At 40.3% G+C, this 17,291-nt stretch overlaps 1 protein-coding gene across 1 annotated transcript in view; it reads left to right on the top strand.

Annotated features, from left to right (window-relative positions):
• THSD7B (thrombospondin type 1 domain containing 7B) overlaps positions 1-17,291 on the top strand; it is an 899,070-nt gene that overhangs the window by 405,658 nt on the left and 476,121 nt on the right. The window contains exons 7-8 of the mRNA XM_052635756.1: positions 10,162-10,353; positions 12,519-12,753. Of these exons, the coding sequence (XP_052491716.1) occupies positions 10,162-10,353; positions 12,519-12,753 (427 nt within the window). The remainder of the gene's footprint in view (positions 1-10,161; positions 10,354-12,518; positions 12,754-17,291) is intronic.

Below are 17,291 nucleotides of genomic sequence, written 5' to 3'. Positions count from 1 at the left end.
TAGCTTTCTTTCATATTTTGTTGTTTTGAAGTATAAACATTTCCTTAGCTGAGTAGAATCCCAGTCCAGAAGTGACTAAGGGCTACTTACGTTTAAGGAGATAACATTTAAATTTAAAAAATGAAATTAAGTGCATATGAATTCCAGGAAATTTGCTGTATAACATCCGCTGACATCTTACTAGCTCTTGGCAAGCATTTAATCAACATTTATTGGGATTCTTCTCAGATTTAAATAGGACATAAAATTTTATGACGTGTAAAGTATTTTCGATAACTGCTTCATTATTTTCCATAGATAGTGTAATAGTATACAAGAGGAAATATCGATGAAATACCCAATTTGCATTATTTTTTGAAAGAGTAAGATATTTTGAATTGTGTATGATGACAAAATGCTAGTCTGCTTTTATTTTTTGATATAAATTTATTTATTTTAATTGGAGGTTAATTACTTTACAATATTGTATTGGTTTTCCTATACATCAACATGAATCTGCCACAGGTATACACGTGTTCCCCATCCTGAAACCCCCACCCTCTTCCCTCCCTGTACCATCCCTCTGGGTTGTCCCAGTGCACCAGCCCCAAGCATCCAGTATCATGCATCGCACCTGGACTGGCAATTTGTTTCATATATGATATTATACATGTTTCAGTGCCATTCTCCCAAATCATCCCACCCTCGCCCTCTCCCACAGAGTCCAAAAAACTGTTCTATACATCTGTGTCTCTTTTGCTGTCTCACATACATGGTTATTGTTACCATCTTTCTAAATTCCATATATATGTGTTAGTATACTGTACTGGTGTTTTTCTTTCTGGCTTACTTCACTCTGTATAATAGGCTCCAGTTTTATCCACCTCATTAGAACTGATTCAAATGTATTCTTTTTAATGGCTGAGTAATACTCCGTTGTGTATATGTACCACAGCTTTCTTATCCATTCATCTGCTGATGGACATCTAGGTTGCTTCCATGTCCTGGCTATTATACACAGTGCTGCAGTGAACATTGGGGTACATGTGTCTCCTTCAATTCTGGTTTTCTTGGTGTGTATGCCCAACAGTGGGATTGCTGGGTCATAAGGCAGTTCTATTTCCAGTTTTTTAAGGAATCTCCACACTGTTCTCCATAGTGGCTGTACTAGTTTGCATTCCCACCCACAGTGTAAGAAGGTTCCCTTTTCTCCACACCCTTTCCAGCATTTACTGCTTGCAGACTTTTGGATCGCAGCCATTCTGACTGGTGTGAAATGGTACCTCATTGTGGTTTTGATTTGCATTTCTCTGATAATGAGTGATGTTGAGCATCTTTTCATGTGTTTGCTAGTCTACTTTTAAATCAGACTGTAGATTTGTATATATCTGGTTTCTCATTTTATTTCTATTTTGTCTATATCTTTTCTCATTTTAGACACATAGTACAGGTCAGAAAAATAAGAAACATAGCTATTTGTTCTATTATTATAAAGAGAGATGATGGTTTATAATATTAAATTCTAGTTCCTTAATATTATAAAACAAAAGATGCCACAAGACATAGTATATAGCATAGGTATGGCTTAAACATTAATTTTATGTGGAAAGTCCAAAGTCTGAAAGCTACGTTAGTGTTAAATTTACATGGCCACCATAGAGAGTCTGCCGTGAACTATTTATACTTTAAGTAGCATATACATTTGAACCAGAAGAAAGAAGCTTTTTCAGGGAATCTTGAGTTTATTCATGTGTTCAAGAATCTTTCTCTCAATTAGACCTAGAGATTACCATGCTAAGTGAAGTAAGTCAGAAACAAAAGACAAATATCTTATGATATCAGTTATATGTGGAATCTAAAAAAAACAGATACATGTGAACTTATTTACAACACAGAAACAGACACATAAAAAACACATAAAAACATAAAAAACACAGTTATGGTCGCCAAAATGGAAAAGATAGAAGGGATAAATTTGGAGTTTGTGATTAATAGATACATACCACAGGCTTCCCAGGTGGCCTCAGTGATAAAGAACCTGCCTGCCGATGGAGGAGACATAAGAGATGTGAGTTCAATCCCTGAGTTGCGAAGATCCCCTGGAGGAGGAAATGGTAACCCACTCCAGTAATCTTGCCTAGAAAATTCCAAGGAAAGAGGAGCCTGGTGGGCTACAGCCCATGGGATTGCAAACAATCAGACATGACTGAGCATGCATGCACAATACACTCTACTATATTTAAAATAGATAAGCAACAAGGACCTAGAGTTCAGTTCAGTTCAGTTGCTCAGTCGTTTCCGACTCTTTGCAACCCCATGAACCACAGCATGCCAGGCCTCCCTGTCCATCACCAGCTCCCAGAGTCCACCAAAACCCATGTCCATTGAGTCGGTGATGCCATCCAACCATCTCATCCTCTGTCATCCCCTTCTCCTCCTGCCCTCAATCTTTCCCAGAGTCAGGATCTTTGCAAATGAGTCAGCTATTCGCATCAGGTGGCCAAAATATTGGAGTTTCACCTTCAACATCAGTCCTTCCAATGAGCAACCAGGACTGATCTCATTTAGGATGGACTGGTTGGATCTCTCAAGAGTCTTCTTCAACACCACAGATCAAAAGCATCAATTCCTTGGCACTCAGCCGTCTTCACAGTCCAACTCTCACATCCATACATGACCACAGGAAAAACCATAGCCTTGACTAAACGGACCTTTGTTGACAAAGTAATGTCTCTGCTTTTGAATATGCTGTCTAGGTTGGTCATAACTTTTCTTCCAAGGAGCAAGTGTCTTTTAATTTCATGGCTGCAGTCACCATCTGCAGTGATTTTGGAGCCCCCAAAAATAAAGTCTGACACTGTTTCCACTGTTTCCCCATCTATTTTCCATGAAGTGATGGGACCAGATGCCATGATCTTTGTTTTCTGAATGTTGAGCTTTAAGCCGACTTTTTCACTCTCCTCTTTCACTTTCATCAAGAGTCTTTAGCTCCTCTTCACTTTCTGCCATAAGGGTGGTGTCATCTGCATATCTGAGGTTATTGATATTTCTCCCGGCAGTCTTGATTCCAGCTTGTGCTTCTTCTGGTCCAGTGATTCTCATGATGTTCTCCACATAGAAGTTAAATAAGCAGGGTGACAATATACAGCCTTGACATACTTATTTTCCTATTTGGAACCAGTCTGTTGTTCCATGTCCAGTTCTAACTGTTGCTTCCTGACCTGCATACAGGTTTCTCAAGAGGCAGGTCAGGTGGTCTGGTATTCCCATCTCTTTCAGAATTTTCCACAGTTTCTTGTGATCCACACAGTCAAAGGCTTTGGCATAGTCAATAAAGCAGAAGTAAATGTTTTTTCTGGAACTCTCTTGCTTTTTCTATGATCCAGCAGATGTTGGCAATTTGATCTCTAGTTCCTCTGCCTTTTCTAAATTCAGCTTGAACATCTTTAAGTTCACGGTTCAAGTTCTGTTGAAGCGTGGCTTGGAGAATTTTAAGCATTATTTTACTAGTGTGTGAGATGAGTGCAATTGTGTGGTAATTTGAATATTCGTTGGCATTGCCTTTCTTTGGAATTGGAATGAAAACTGACCTTTTCCAGTCCTGTGGCCACTGCTGAGTTTTCCAAATTTGCTGGCATATTGAGTGTAGCACTTTCACAGCATCATCTTTCAGGACTTTGAAATAGCTCAACTGGAATTCCATCACCTCCACTAGCTTTGTTCGTAGTGATGCTTCCTAAGGCCCACTTGACTTCACATTCCAGAATGTCTGGCTCCACGTGAGTGATCACACCATGGTGATTATCTGGGTCGTGAAGCTCTTTTTTGTATAGTTCTTCTGTGTATTCTTGCCAACTCTTTTTAATATCTTCTGCTTCTGTTAGGTCCCTACCATTTCTGTCCATTATTGTGCCCATCTTTGCATGAAATTTTCCCTTGGTATCTCTGATTTTCTTGAAGATGTCTCTAGTCTTTCCCATTTTATTGTTTTCCTCTATTTCTTTGCACTGATCACTGAGGAAGGCTTTCTTATCTCTCCTTGCTATTCTTTGGAACTCTGCATTCAAATGGGTATATCTTTCCTTTTCTCCTTTGCTTTTCTCTTCCCTTCTCCTCACAGCTACTTGTAAGGCTTCCTCAAACAGCCATTTTGCTCTTTTTCATTTCTTTTTCTTGGAGATAGTCTTGAGCCCTGTCTCCTGTACAGTGTCACGAACCTCCATCCATAGTTCCTAGTTCCATAGTGGACCTAGAGTTACTGTGTAGCATAGGGAGCTATATGCAATATCTTGTAATAGTCTATAATGGGAAAGAATCAACAAATGATTCTTATGCACACATGCACACATAATTGAATCACTTTGCTGTACACCTGAAACTAATACAACCTTGTATATATACTGTACTTTGAAAAACAGAATAATCTTTCTCTTATCTATGAACGGTTGTTTTTCGTCAAGAATGGGCAAGCATGAGAATGGTACAATAACCCACAGGCAAGACCGAGTCACCCAGTCATCTAAGCCAAGGTCTCTAGAATCACAAAGAATAGAGATGATGGACTGCAAAAAAATTGTGATTTACTAAATGCTGCTGAAATATTTACTCTAAAATGGTTAATTTTATATAATGGGATGTCACCATATTAAATTATTTTTTAAAAAGTCACAAGGTTGGAGCAGCACCCTATTCCTTATTTTCAGAATCACAACTAATTTAAAGAAGAAAATTCTGAAAGAGATGGGAATACCAGACCACCTGACCTGCCTCTTGAGAAATCTGTATGCAGGTCAGGAAGCAACAGTTAGAACTGGACATGGAACAACAGACTGGTTCCAAATAGGAAAAGGAGTATGTCAAGGCTGTATATTGTCAGCCTGCTTATTTAACTTCTATGCAGAGTACATCATGAAAAACACTGGACTGGAAGAAACACAAGCTGGAATCAAGATTACCGGGAGAAATATCAATAAGCTCAGATATGCAGATGATACCACCCTTATGGCAGAAAGTGAAGAGGAGCTAAAGACTCTTGATGAAAGTGAAAGAGGAGAGTGAAAAAGTCGGCTTAAAGCTCAACATTCAGAAAACAAAGATCATGGCATCTGGTCCCATCACTTCATGGAAAATAGATGGGGAAACAGTGGAAACAGTGTCAGACTTTATTTTTGGGGGCTCCAAAATCACTGCAGATGGTGACTGCAGCATGAAATTAAAAGACACTTACTCCTTGGAAGAAAAGTTATGACCAACCTAGACAGCATATTCAAAAGCAGAGACATTACTTTGCCGACTAAGGTCCGTCTAGTCAAGGCTATGGTTTTTCCTGTGGTCATGTATGGATGTGAGAGTTTGACTATGAAGAAGGCTGAGCGCCGAAGAATTGATGTTTTTGATCTATGGTGTTGGAGAAGACTCTTGAGAGTCCCTTGGACAAGGAGATCCAGCCAGTCCATTCTGAAGGAGATCAATCCTGGGATTTCTTTGGAAGGAATGATGCTAAAGCTGAAACTCCTGTACTCTGGCCACCTCATGCGGAGAGTTGACTCATTGGAAAAGACTCTGATGCTGGGAGGAGAAGGGGATGACAGAGGATGAGATGGCTGGGTGGCATCAAGGACTCAATGGACATGAGTCTGAGTGAACTCCGGGAGTTGGTGATGGACAGGGAGGCCTGGCGTACTGCGATTCATGGGGTCGCAAAGAGTCGGACACTAATGAGTGACTGAACTGAACTGACTCCTTGAGGAGAGAGAATCTAGTTTATCATTATTGATCTCAGAGGACCTGATGAGGACAGGGAACAATTTTAGAGTCTTCTTGAAAAATGAATTCAGTTTTTCCCTTAAATATATTCAGTTTTATTGTGACATTAGATTATGAGAGCTTGTGAAAATCACTTTTAATGACTAAGTTCCTGTCCCATGTGCTCCTTTATTTTCCACGCTTGCCTGAGATTTCAGTTGGTCTCATTGATCCATCCATGAAAATGTAAAAAGGAAAGTATAAATGCTCCTCTTTTGAAATGAGTTCTCTCTGCAGTAGGAAGATAATTATACCAGTGTAGATGGGCTAATGAGCTTGTTCAGGCTCAAGTGCTTTATTTTTGGCTTTTAAATGGATTAGATGAGTCACATATAAGCAAAATTATCTGGATAATTGTAAGCATTCTTTATATATTATGTGAACTAGTCTGTGAAGCTGTTGCTGGTAATTTGTACATACATATGCATGTTAGAGCAAGTGCTTTCCATGGTTATGGCATCCACCTCTAGATTTTTAGGTCAAGAATGCCGTTAGGTTTTGGTGGTGTAGTGTAGTATAGTGTCGTGTTAGTTGCTCGGTTGTGTCCAACTCTTTGTGACCCCATGGACTGTAGCCCAACCAGGCTCCTCTGTCCATGGGATTCTCCAGGCAAGAATACTGGAATAGATTGCCATTCCCTTCTCCATTTGGTGGTGTACATCTTTGCAGATATTTTTAAAAGTTATTTATTTATTTTAATTGGAGGCTAATTACTTTACAGTATTGTAGTGGGTTTTGCCATACATTGACAGGAGTCAGCCATGGGTGTACATGTGTCCCCCATCCTGAACTCCCCTTCCACCTCCCTCCCCATCCCATCCCTCAGGGTTGTCCCAGAGCACTGGCTTTGAATGCCCTGTTTCATGCATCGAACTTGGACTGGTGATCTGTTTCACATTCCTCTATGTTGTGTCCTCCCTCTGTTGTTGGAAACACTGCCGTGTATTTTGCATTCGTGACTTCTACTATCCCTGAAAGGTAGGTGTTATTATTTCATTATTGTAGATGAGATAACAGAGGTTCAAATAAGTTAAGTGATATGCTCCAGAGGATAAGTGGGCCTAAGCTCCACCTTCAGATACTTAACTCTGCCTGACTAGGTTACCCATAACTAAGATCCCATTGTGATCTTTTCTTTGGCATGGTTTCTTATCAAATAGCTCACACACGAACTGAAGAGCCTGCTTATGACTATTAGCTTGGCTTCACTAATGAACAACTTATCTGATTGCTCACATTTCTGCATTGGCCCATATAGACAAGCTGTCAAAGTGTTGGTGGGAGTATTGACATTTCACTGCCCTGTGTAAATGGACATACAGTTTATAGGAAAGCTTAGGTTTTAAAAAGCATTCCAGCACTGGAAGCGAATACTAAAGCTACTAGATGGTGGATGACCTGCAGGATGTTAAATTTGGGTCATGGGAAACCTGGGCATTTGGGAATTGAATGAAGGTGGAAATAGAACTGGTGTTTCAGTCTAAGTTATCCAGAATTTGATGTCAAACAACTCTTCCAACATATGCTTTCTCTTTTCCCCGTGGACCCTCAGGTTTAACTGCCTTCCACATAGCCTGTATTTCCCTATCACTATACCTTTGTTGACACTTGAAGTGACTGATATGCCCTCCCTGGTTGTCACCAGTTCCTAGTCTCTTTCTCCTTATTGAGAGCCTTCTACTCTCAGATTAGGTGCCCAGAGAGCTTTCTCTTCCCTAAATCACTACAGGATTCTCTATTTGAAACACACAGTTCTTGACATTTACCTTTGGACTAGGTTTTATCTTTTTGTATTTATAGCTCATCTCTGTTATTAATCATGAGCTCTGGGGGGATAAATCACAGTATCTTCATTTATATTTATTCCATTAATCCTTGGATGTAATACATGCTCATCAAATAGTAGTTGATAATTTTATAACTCTTGAAGGCAGGATTTTTCTCAAAGCATATTGATAAAAATAAAATTTCTGGGAGAGATGCCCCCCCAAAAGGAAAACCATTAGTCAAATAAGACTGAAAAATACTACATGCTATTTGCATCAAAGGGAGTTTATGTGATAATTGGCATTTTTAACACTCACTACCCTCCAGTAATGAGACCGGTTTTACTGTTTTAATCTAGCACTTCTCAGCTCCACCCTCCCTTTTAAAATAAGAACCTTCAAATATCTTATTCCTCAAAATGTTCTTTGCAAGACACTGCTTTGAAATGTTTTTGTGTAGAAGTTATGCTCATAATACTCACGAATGTGGAAATTGAATTTCGGTTAGATGTAGCTGGTATGTTTTGTTTGACCTGCCTACTTCTGTACTTGGGGAAGCCCTCCCCCTAAGTTATATTGCAGGGGGTGTGTGTGTGTGTGTGTGTGTGTGTGTGTGTGTGTCTGTGTGTCTTTGTGTGTCTGTGTTTGTGTGTCTGTGTCTTTGTGTGTGTGTGTGTGTGTGTCTGTGTGTGTGTCTGTGTGTCTGCGTTTACATGTAGTATACAGTGTGGATTCAACAAGAAAATAGATTGAGACTGAAAAGAGAGTGATTTGAACTGCTCTTTCAGCGTGATTATCTGCTAGAATCTCTATTACTTCCTATAATATGCTTGAAAAGTTTTATTTGTACCTCAAGGGCAGTGAGCCTGACCTCATTTACAAATATGAATGCAAATCTTAGGAGGGCATTAGCTTGTCCTCCAGGGAGTCTTGCTCACTGACAGCTTGTTTTATTTATTTGATTGGCCAAAAAGTTTTTTCAGGTTTTTCTGTAAGACTGGGTGTAAAAAAACTGAATGAACTTTTTGGCCAACCTGTACTTCCTTTAAAAAGAATTATCCATCTCTTGGAATTAGATGTAATATGGTTAATGGAGAAACCAGAATTTTTGGAATCAGAAAGTTTTCATTTGCTTCCCTACTCAGCCCTGTAAGCAAGTTTTGTGACCCTGAGTTTCCTTCTAGACCCACGGGAAGTTTTCCTTCCAGAGCCACTGACTCCTCGTCTACAAAACAAGATGGGTCACACCTGTCTCTAGGAGCATCTTATGAGGACAGTGCCTTGCACAAGGGAGATGCTGCATAAATGTTAGTCCCTTTTCACAGTTACTTTTTGTGTCAGATTATGACAGGAGAATTTCATGGGCATAAAGTCACAAAGAGGAAACTGCCTGTCTCCTAGAATTGCCATTCCACATTTCATGTTGTTGCTTCAAACCATAAATGTTTTTACTATTGTTCATGTCTTCTGTATTTATGAGGTGACTGTGAATGAGGGGATAGTAAGAGTGAAATTGTTATCTATAAAGAGGAATATTTGAATTCTAAAAATAGTGGATAAATAACCTACAAGAGAGTTTAGAAAAAAAATTCATTATAATCATTTGTGATATAAAATAGCAACTTAGAAATGATCCCCTTGGCTGTGTCTGTTAATTGTAAAACTCCATTCCCCATTATTGTGTGTGTGTGTGTGTGTGTGTGTGTGTGTGTTTTGTTTGAGTAGTTCATCAAAAGGGGAATATATTTGGGAAAACTGGGGGCTTGCTTTCACCATTTGTTTCAACATAGTGTATAATTTTAGCCACAGGTTCATTTCCACTGTGGTTTTGGCTTATTTACCACTATGCAGAAATAGAATAAATGAATCATTGTGTAATAGTCTTCACTAAGATTGCACATTTAGAGATGGGGCTTCCCAGGTGGCACAGTGGTAAAGAATCCACCTGCCAATGCAAGAGGTACAGGAGACACGGGTTTGATCCCTATATTGGGAAGATCCCTTGTATTAGAAAATAACAACTCATTCCAGTATCCTTGTCTGGAAAATTCCATAGACAGAGGAGCCTGGTGGGCTACAGTCCATGGGGTTGCAAAGAGTTGGAGATAACTGAGTGACTAAGCACCCACACATGCATTTAGAGATGAGAACACCCAATAGAAAATTAGATTGATAACTTGGGAAGGGGGCACAATAGATGGCTGAGCATAAATTGTGGTTTTTCAGGTCAGCAGATGCTTCTAGCTCCAGTTTTGCAGAAATGCATGTACTTGTTACATGTGGTTGTCAATAGCATGTCAGTCTTGTCCCCAGCCATCTAGGCTAAATTGTTCCTGGAAGAAGCCCACTTGTCCCTGGGAAGGATGACAAAAGGCAGTTTTCCTATTGTATCTACCTTTCTCAATGCCAAATTATCTCCTAAAAGTTTTTCTTGACATAAATATTGTGAACAGCTGAACAACAACAACAACAAAAAACATTATTGGTTTAGACACAAGGAGGCGTCTTCTAAGCTAAGCTGAAGTAATAGAGGAAGAGATGAATCTAAGTGTTCCTGGATGGGCCTCAGTTTTACATTCATCAGCATCTGTCTTGATCTGGTTGATTACAGGAGAAGACGTATCAGGGAGTCTCTGCCCAGCACCTCCACCTCCTGAACAGATGGCATGTGAAATTCCCTGCCGGATGGATTGTGTGGTGAGCGAGTGGACAGAGTGGTCATCTTGCTCTCAGTCTTGTTCAAATAAAAACTCAGATGGGAAACAGACCAGGTCAAGGACTATCCTGGCATTGGCTGGAGAAGGTGAGTAATAGGGAAGGTTTCTAGTCCCTAAATCTTGGTAAACAATTTGCTTCCCAAGCATTTCTCTCTAATCCCCTAGTTAATCTATGTTGGGTTCCCATAATTGACATGACTTGTTTTAGTAAAGAATCCACCTGCCAATGCAGAAAATGCAAGAGATGTGGGTTTGATCCCTGGGTCTAGAAGATCCCCTGGAGTTGGAAATGGCAACCCATTCCAGTATTCTTGCTGGAAAATTCCATGGAAAGAGGATTCTGGTGGGTTACAGTCCAGAGTTCTCAAAGAGTCGGACACAACTGAGTGAGCACACACGCATGTATCATAGTACTCACGCACATACAGGTCATGGCAGGCAAGATGGGTGTTAGTTGTTATACGTTTTTAGGGAAGAAGACAAGACTTTGTTGGTAAACATCCAGCTTCTGATAGCTCATGCAGTTGGGAACATAATTGGAATGTGCCTGGTAAAATGAGTTCAAAATTAGGAATCCAGAGATGTGGCTTCTTGACCTGGAGCCACCGCTAACACTGGCACAGTACCTGATCTGCATGTCCTCGTTTCCTGCCGTCAGGCTGGCACATTGTGAGAGGGAAAAAGATGAAGGCTGTGAAATGGCGTTGAAGAAGCTAACGTGCTATGGGAATGTAAACGGGTGACTTGAGGACAAATTGGAGGAGCAGCTGTTTCTATCACTTAGAGCAATGGTCTCCGTCCCCAGACACACCTGCCACTTCATTTCTTTTAGGTTCTCCCTTGGCTCTCTGCCAACAGCTCAGTGAGGACAACAGAGCAATATGGCCACTTGCTTTGAGCAACTCCCTTTAAGATAAGATTCTGTTCTGTGATCATAGGAAATGGGACCAGGTTCAAGAGGAATGAAGATTTTCATGTTCTCAAAGTGCAGTGGCTTCCTCCTTTTTTCTGTTATTTTTATGGAAGGAGAAAAAAGTCAATAGTGTTTAATGGGGGGGAAATAACAAGAATAACAAAATCAAGGTCGCAAATCTCAAGTATTTGGCCCACTGAATAAATCATTATGCTGTGGGAGAGTCAGGGGAAAACATCAATGCTTTAGAGAAATACTATTTTTTACATAGATATAAAATTGTGAAAGAAAAGATAGTAATGAAATGTGATTGTCTGACTCACCCAGGAGTGTAGGAACACACAATCGTCTGGTCTCCCTGCCAGGGGATAACACATTGTCAGATATTATTTCAGAGTTTAAGGGTGAGCTCTCTCCTGCCAAACTTGAAGAGAGATTTCTGGATTTCTCAACTTGCAGTAAAATGCACTGCTTGAGGGAGGATGGTTGTCTTAAAGTGGTTCTTTGAGAAAAATCATGCTGTCTTAGGAAAGAGAGCCCATATGCCAGTAATGTGTGTGAGTATTTGTGTTTGAACAATACCACTTCAAGGTCATGGTCTATTATATCTAACTGGCTAATTGATGTTGGCATAATAATATTAAAATAAAAGCAGGTATCTTTGGGATTTATCTCAGAGATACATGACACAGAGGTGAGCAGTAGAATCGATTGATCTTTTTCAAGCAAGGCTTTTTCAAGGCCTCTACTGCACCAAGGGGTAGTGGGAACAAACAGCAACAGGTTCCCTAACTTGCTCACGTATAGTAAGGGTGATAGTAAGGGTGTGTCCAGGGGTCGTGGCTGGAGGGGTAGTTTAGTTGCTTTGCTCACCCATTAATGTTGTGGGCAGGAGGCATGTACAGTAACCTGCTTTTGCTCCAGGCTCTTCAAAAGTGACAGTTGGACTTTTTAATCTCTTTGTACCTTGTGTTCTGAATTTGTCCCAAGTGGGAGTGCACAGCGTTATTTTTAGTCCCATACAGTTTCTTTGTATTTTGTTGCTGGAGGAGAGGTATGTCCAGGTGAACTGATTTTTTTTTTTTTTTTTTTTACATACTGTTGCCTGTTATTGAGGAGAGAAAGGTGCAGTATATTGTCCTCAGGTTGTTACTCATGACAGAAGAACCATGACTGTAGAATCAGAAACATTGTACAGTGGCTCAGGGAAAATTGTACCAAAAGGCCATCTTTCTACAACATTAAAATGGGAAAAACAACAATAATGACAGGAATAACAGCAGCAATATGCTAATAACAGCAACAACTATGCATTCTTTTTTCTTTTGGTATTTGCAGGTGGAAAACCATGCCCTCCTAGTCAGGCCCTCCAAGAATATCGCTCATGCAATGACCATTCATGCATGCAGCTCTACTGGGAGACATCGCCTTGGGGCCCCTGTTCTGAAGACACATTAGTAACTGCCCTTAATGCAACCATTGGCTGGAATGGAGAAGCTACATGTGGTGTGGGCATTCAGACACGGAGAGTCTTCTGTGTCAAGAGTCACGTAGGACAAGTGATGACAAAAAGGTATGATCAATAGTTTATTGAAAGTACATAGGATGATTGCATAGTTGAGTGCTTTTAGTCAGATGCATTTTTGAGCACTGAATATGTCCCAATTTGTACTAGAGTAAGAGGTTTTTGTTTTGTTGGAGTCTTGTCCAAAGGTAGACACTTTTCTAAGTTCTAATATATGCATTCATTGAAGGGTAAGAGTAAATATAATGCCCACAAATTTGAATCTGTTTGAATAATCAACTTTTCTATAGTTGATATCAGTATTTCTGACTCTTTTCCAATCACATGATGACTAGGTCCACAACAAGGTAGGTTATGTACTTTGAAATATGTGGCTGTGTTATACTCTTCTTTAGATCCCATTAGCCTTGTCTGTTAGGTCCATACCATTTCTGTTCTTTATTGAGCCCATCTTTGCATGAAATGTTCCCTTGGTATCTCTAATTTTCTTGAAGAGATCTCTAGTCTTTCCCATTCTGTTCTTTTCCTATATTTCTTTGCATTGATCGCTGAAGAAGGCTTTCTTATCTCTTATTGCTATTCTCTGGAACTCTGCATTCAGATGCTTATATCTTTCCTTTTCTCCTTTGCTTTTCACCTCTCTTCTTTTCACAGCTATTTGTAAGGCCTCCCCAGACAGCAATTTTGTTTGTTTGCATTTCTTTTCCATGGGGATGGTCTTGATCCCTGTCTCCTGTACAATGTCACGAATCTCATTCCATAGTTCATCAGGTACTCTATCTATCAGATCTAGGCCCTTAAATCTATTTCTCACTTCCACTGTATAATCATAAGGGATTTGATTTAGGTCATACCTGAATGGCCTAGTGGTTTTCCCTACTTTCTTCAATTTAAGTCTGAATTTGGCAATAAGGAGTTCATGATCTGAACCACAGTCAGCTCCTGGTCTTGTTTTTGTTGACTGTATAGAGCTTCTCCATCTTTGGCTGCATATAATATAACCAATCTGATTTTGGTGTTGACCATCTGGTGATGTCCACGTGTAGAGTCTTCTCTTGTGTTGTTGGAAGAGGGTGTTTGCTATGACCAGTGCATTTTCTTGGCAAAACTTTATTAGTCTTTGCCCTGCTTCATTCCGCATTCCAAGGCCAAATTTGCCTGTTACTCCGGGTGTTTCTTGACTTCCTACTTTTGCATTCCAGTCCCCTATAATGAAAATTAGAGATATCAAGGGAACATTTCATGCAAAGATGGGCTCGATAAAGGACAGAAATGGTATGGACCTAACAGAAGCAGAAGATATTAAGAGGAGGTGGCAAGAATACACGGAAGAACTGTACAAAAAAGATCTTCACGACCCAGATAATCATGATGATGTGATCACTAATCTAGAGCCAGACATCTTGGAAACTGAAGTCAAGTGGGCCTTAGAAAGCATCACTATGAACAAAGCTAGTGGAGGTGATGGAATTCCAGTTGAACTCTTTTAAATCCTGAAAGATGATGCTGTGAAAGTGCTGCACTCAATATGCCAGCAAATTTGGAAAACTCAGCAGTGGCCACAGGACTGGAAAGGGGCAGTTTTCATTCCAATCCCAAAGAAAGGTAATGCCAAAGAATGCTCAAACTACTGCACAATTGCACTCATCTCACATGCTAGTAAAGTAATGCTCCAAATTCTCCAAGCCAGGCTTCAGCAATACGTGAACCGTGAACTTCCTGATGTTCAAGCTGGTTTTAGAAAAGGCAGAGGAACCAGAGATCAAATTGCCAACATCTGCTGGATCATGGAAAAAGCAAGAGAGTTCCAGAAAAACATCTATTTCTGCTTTATTGACTATGCCAAAGCCTTTGACTGTGTGGATCACAAGAAATTGTGGAAAATTCTGAAAGAGATGGGAATACCAGACCACCTAACCTGCCTCTTGAGAAACCTGTATGCAGGTCAGGAAGCAACAGTTAGAACTGGACATGGAACAACAGACTGGTTCCATATAGGAAAAGGAGTATGTCAAGGCTATATATTGTCACCCTGCTTATTTAACTTATATGCAGAGTACATCATGAGAAATGCTGGGCTGGAAGAAACACAAGCTGGAATCAAGATTGCTGGGAGAAATATCAAAAACCTCAGATATGCAGATGACACCACCCTTATGGCAGAAAGTGAAGAGGAACTAAAAAGCCTCTTGATGAAAGTGAAAGAGGAGAGTGAAAAAGTTGGCTTAAAGCTCAACATTCAGAAAACGAAGATCATGGCATCCGGTCCCATCACTTCATGGGAAATAGATGGGGAAACAGTGGAAACAGTGTCAGACTTTATTTTTTGGGGCTCCCAAATCACAGCAGATGGTGACTGCAGCCATGAAATTAAAAGACGCTTACTCCTTGTGAAGAAAAGTTATGACCAACTTAGATAGTATATTCAAAAGCAGAGACATTACTTTGCCGACTAAGGTCCGTCTAGTCAAGGCTATGGTTTTTCCAGTGGTCATGTATGGATGTGAGAGTTGGACTGTGAAGAAGGCTGAGTGCAGAAGAACTGGTGCTTTTGAACTGTGGTGTTGGAGAAGACTCTTGAGAGTCCCTTGGACTGCAAGGAGATCCACCCAGTCCACTCTGAAGGAGATCAGCCCTGGGGTTTCTTTGGAAGGAATGATGCTAAAGCTGGAACTCCAGTACTTTGGCCACCTCATGTGGAGAGTTGTCTCATTGGAAAAGACTCTGATGCTGGGAGGGATTGGGGGCAAGAGGAGAAGGGGACAACAGAGGATGAGATGGCTGGATGGCATCACTGACTCGGTGGACGTGAGTCTGAGTGAACTCCGGGAGATGGTGATGAACAGGGAGGCCTGGCGTGCTGCAATTCATGGGGTCGCAAAGAGTTGGACATGACTGAGTGACTGAACTGAACTGAACTGAACTGGCCTTGTCTGAGGCGAGCCATAAATCCATACAGCCATTTTGAATAGACTACTTCATGCCCTCCAGTAGGTTTACAATCCCAAGGCCACTCTGTTTTGCACATAGAAATGTAAATTGAAAAAAAAAAAAAAACTGTTGGAAAATTTGAAGATGGGGGCTAGGATAAGAAAAGGCTCAGGAATAACTGCAAGTGATGGAGGAAAAAATAGTAATTGACTGGAGAACTCAGCTGTGGGGGTTTCTTCTCTAGACCAAATGAGAAAACATAACTCTTCTTTAAGTGCATGCAGTAAGGCTCATGGAAAAGAAAAAGTAAGTGACCTAGTAATATACAGAGACTGGGTGACCGGCCTGTCCATAGAGATTTGCAAGTGGCCATGCTGAAAGACCCTACCCCAACCACAGTACTGGTGGGTAACCAGCATGGGTTGGTCCAAGCCTTTGTCTAGTGTCACAAATTCCTCCAAAATTTTCAAGTTGAGAAAATGAACTCTCTCTTCCTTCCGTTCATGATGCTCTAAGTATTTGAGTGGAGAGTTGCCATGCCATGGTCACACCTGGTGGAAAAAGCAGGAAGAGAGAGTAAACCTTTAGAGACAGAAACTGGAACAGAACAAATATCAAGTTCTGGTCCCTTCTCACTTAAGTGCCCTCCTGCTTTTCCTGGCAACATAGGCAACTACATTTGCTCTTCTGCCTAATTCAATCCAGTTTATGTTGCTGGCATGGACAACTTAAACCTGATTAACTTCATCTCAGGGCACCATGATGATAAGCTCTGGGCCTTATCCACAGTGTCATGGAAACTACTTGAGCTGTGTGTAAGGAAAGTCATAGAAGCTCAGTTAAAGGGAACAAACTGCTAATGGCAAAAATAGGACAGATTGGCCAGATACTGCTGGTGTTGGAGCATCAAATGAGCAGATGGCTATGAAAATGGAAGGGAAGATAAATTTGACTTGAAGCACAATCCAGAAGACTTCCTCTCTTTCCCCTCCTAAATGTGGCTTCCAAAGGCTGGATGTAGCTTGGGCTGGATGATCTTCTTTGTTGCCACTGCAGATTTTAGAACCATGACTGGCATGTCATTATTGTCCATAAACATTTTTAGAATTCATGAAATAATTAGACCTGTGTGTAGGAAAGTAAAAAGATATGATAGGGGATGGATATGAGCTGCAGAAGTTTGAGAAGGTGATGTTTATCTTTTCTTTAAGAAGAAATATTTTATCTACCATGATAAAGTTTGGCAAAGGGGACTGCCATGAGAAGTAATAAACAGAACGCATGAATGACCTTCTGCTCTTACTAACTCATAAATGCTAATTCTGCTTTAGCATATAACTCTGGGTTGCTTGTGATATTTTTAGAACATCAATTTATATCACTTGTATGTTTTAACTTACCTGGTATCCATAACACCATGTGGACCAATAGAGTCAATGGGAGATACAGGCAAACATGAACAATAATGTTTGCATATCACTTCATTCAGGTGATAATCTAATTCTTGGAGTTATAGTAAAATCCTGAAAGGTTTACAAAGATATTATGCAAACAAGAGAACTACTTTTATCTTGAGAAGGATTGCAGCCCTGATAATGTTCATTTTCATAATGCAGATTTTTCAACTGCTTAAAAAAAGATGCCAGAATTATTAG

This window comes from Budorcas taxicolor, chromosome 2, assembly GCF_023091745.1.
Source record: "Budorcas taxicolor isolate Tak-1 chromosome 2, Takin1.1, whole genome shotgun sequence".
NCBI lineage: Eukaryota > Metazoa > Chordata > Mammalia > Artiodactyla > Bovidae > Budorcas > Budorcas taxicolor.
This window is presented reverse-complemented; position numbering and strand designations above follow the sequence as displayed.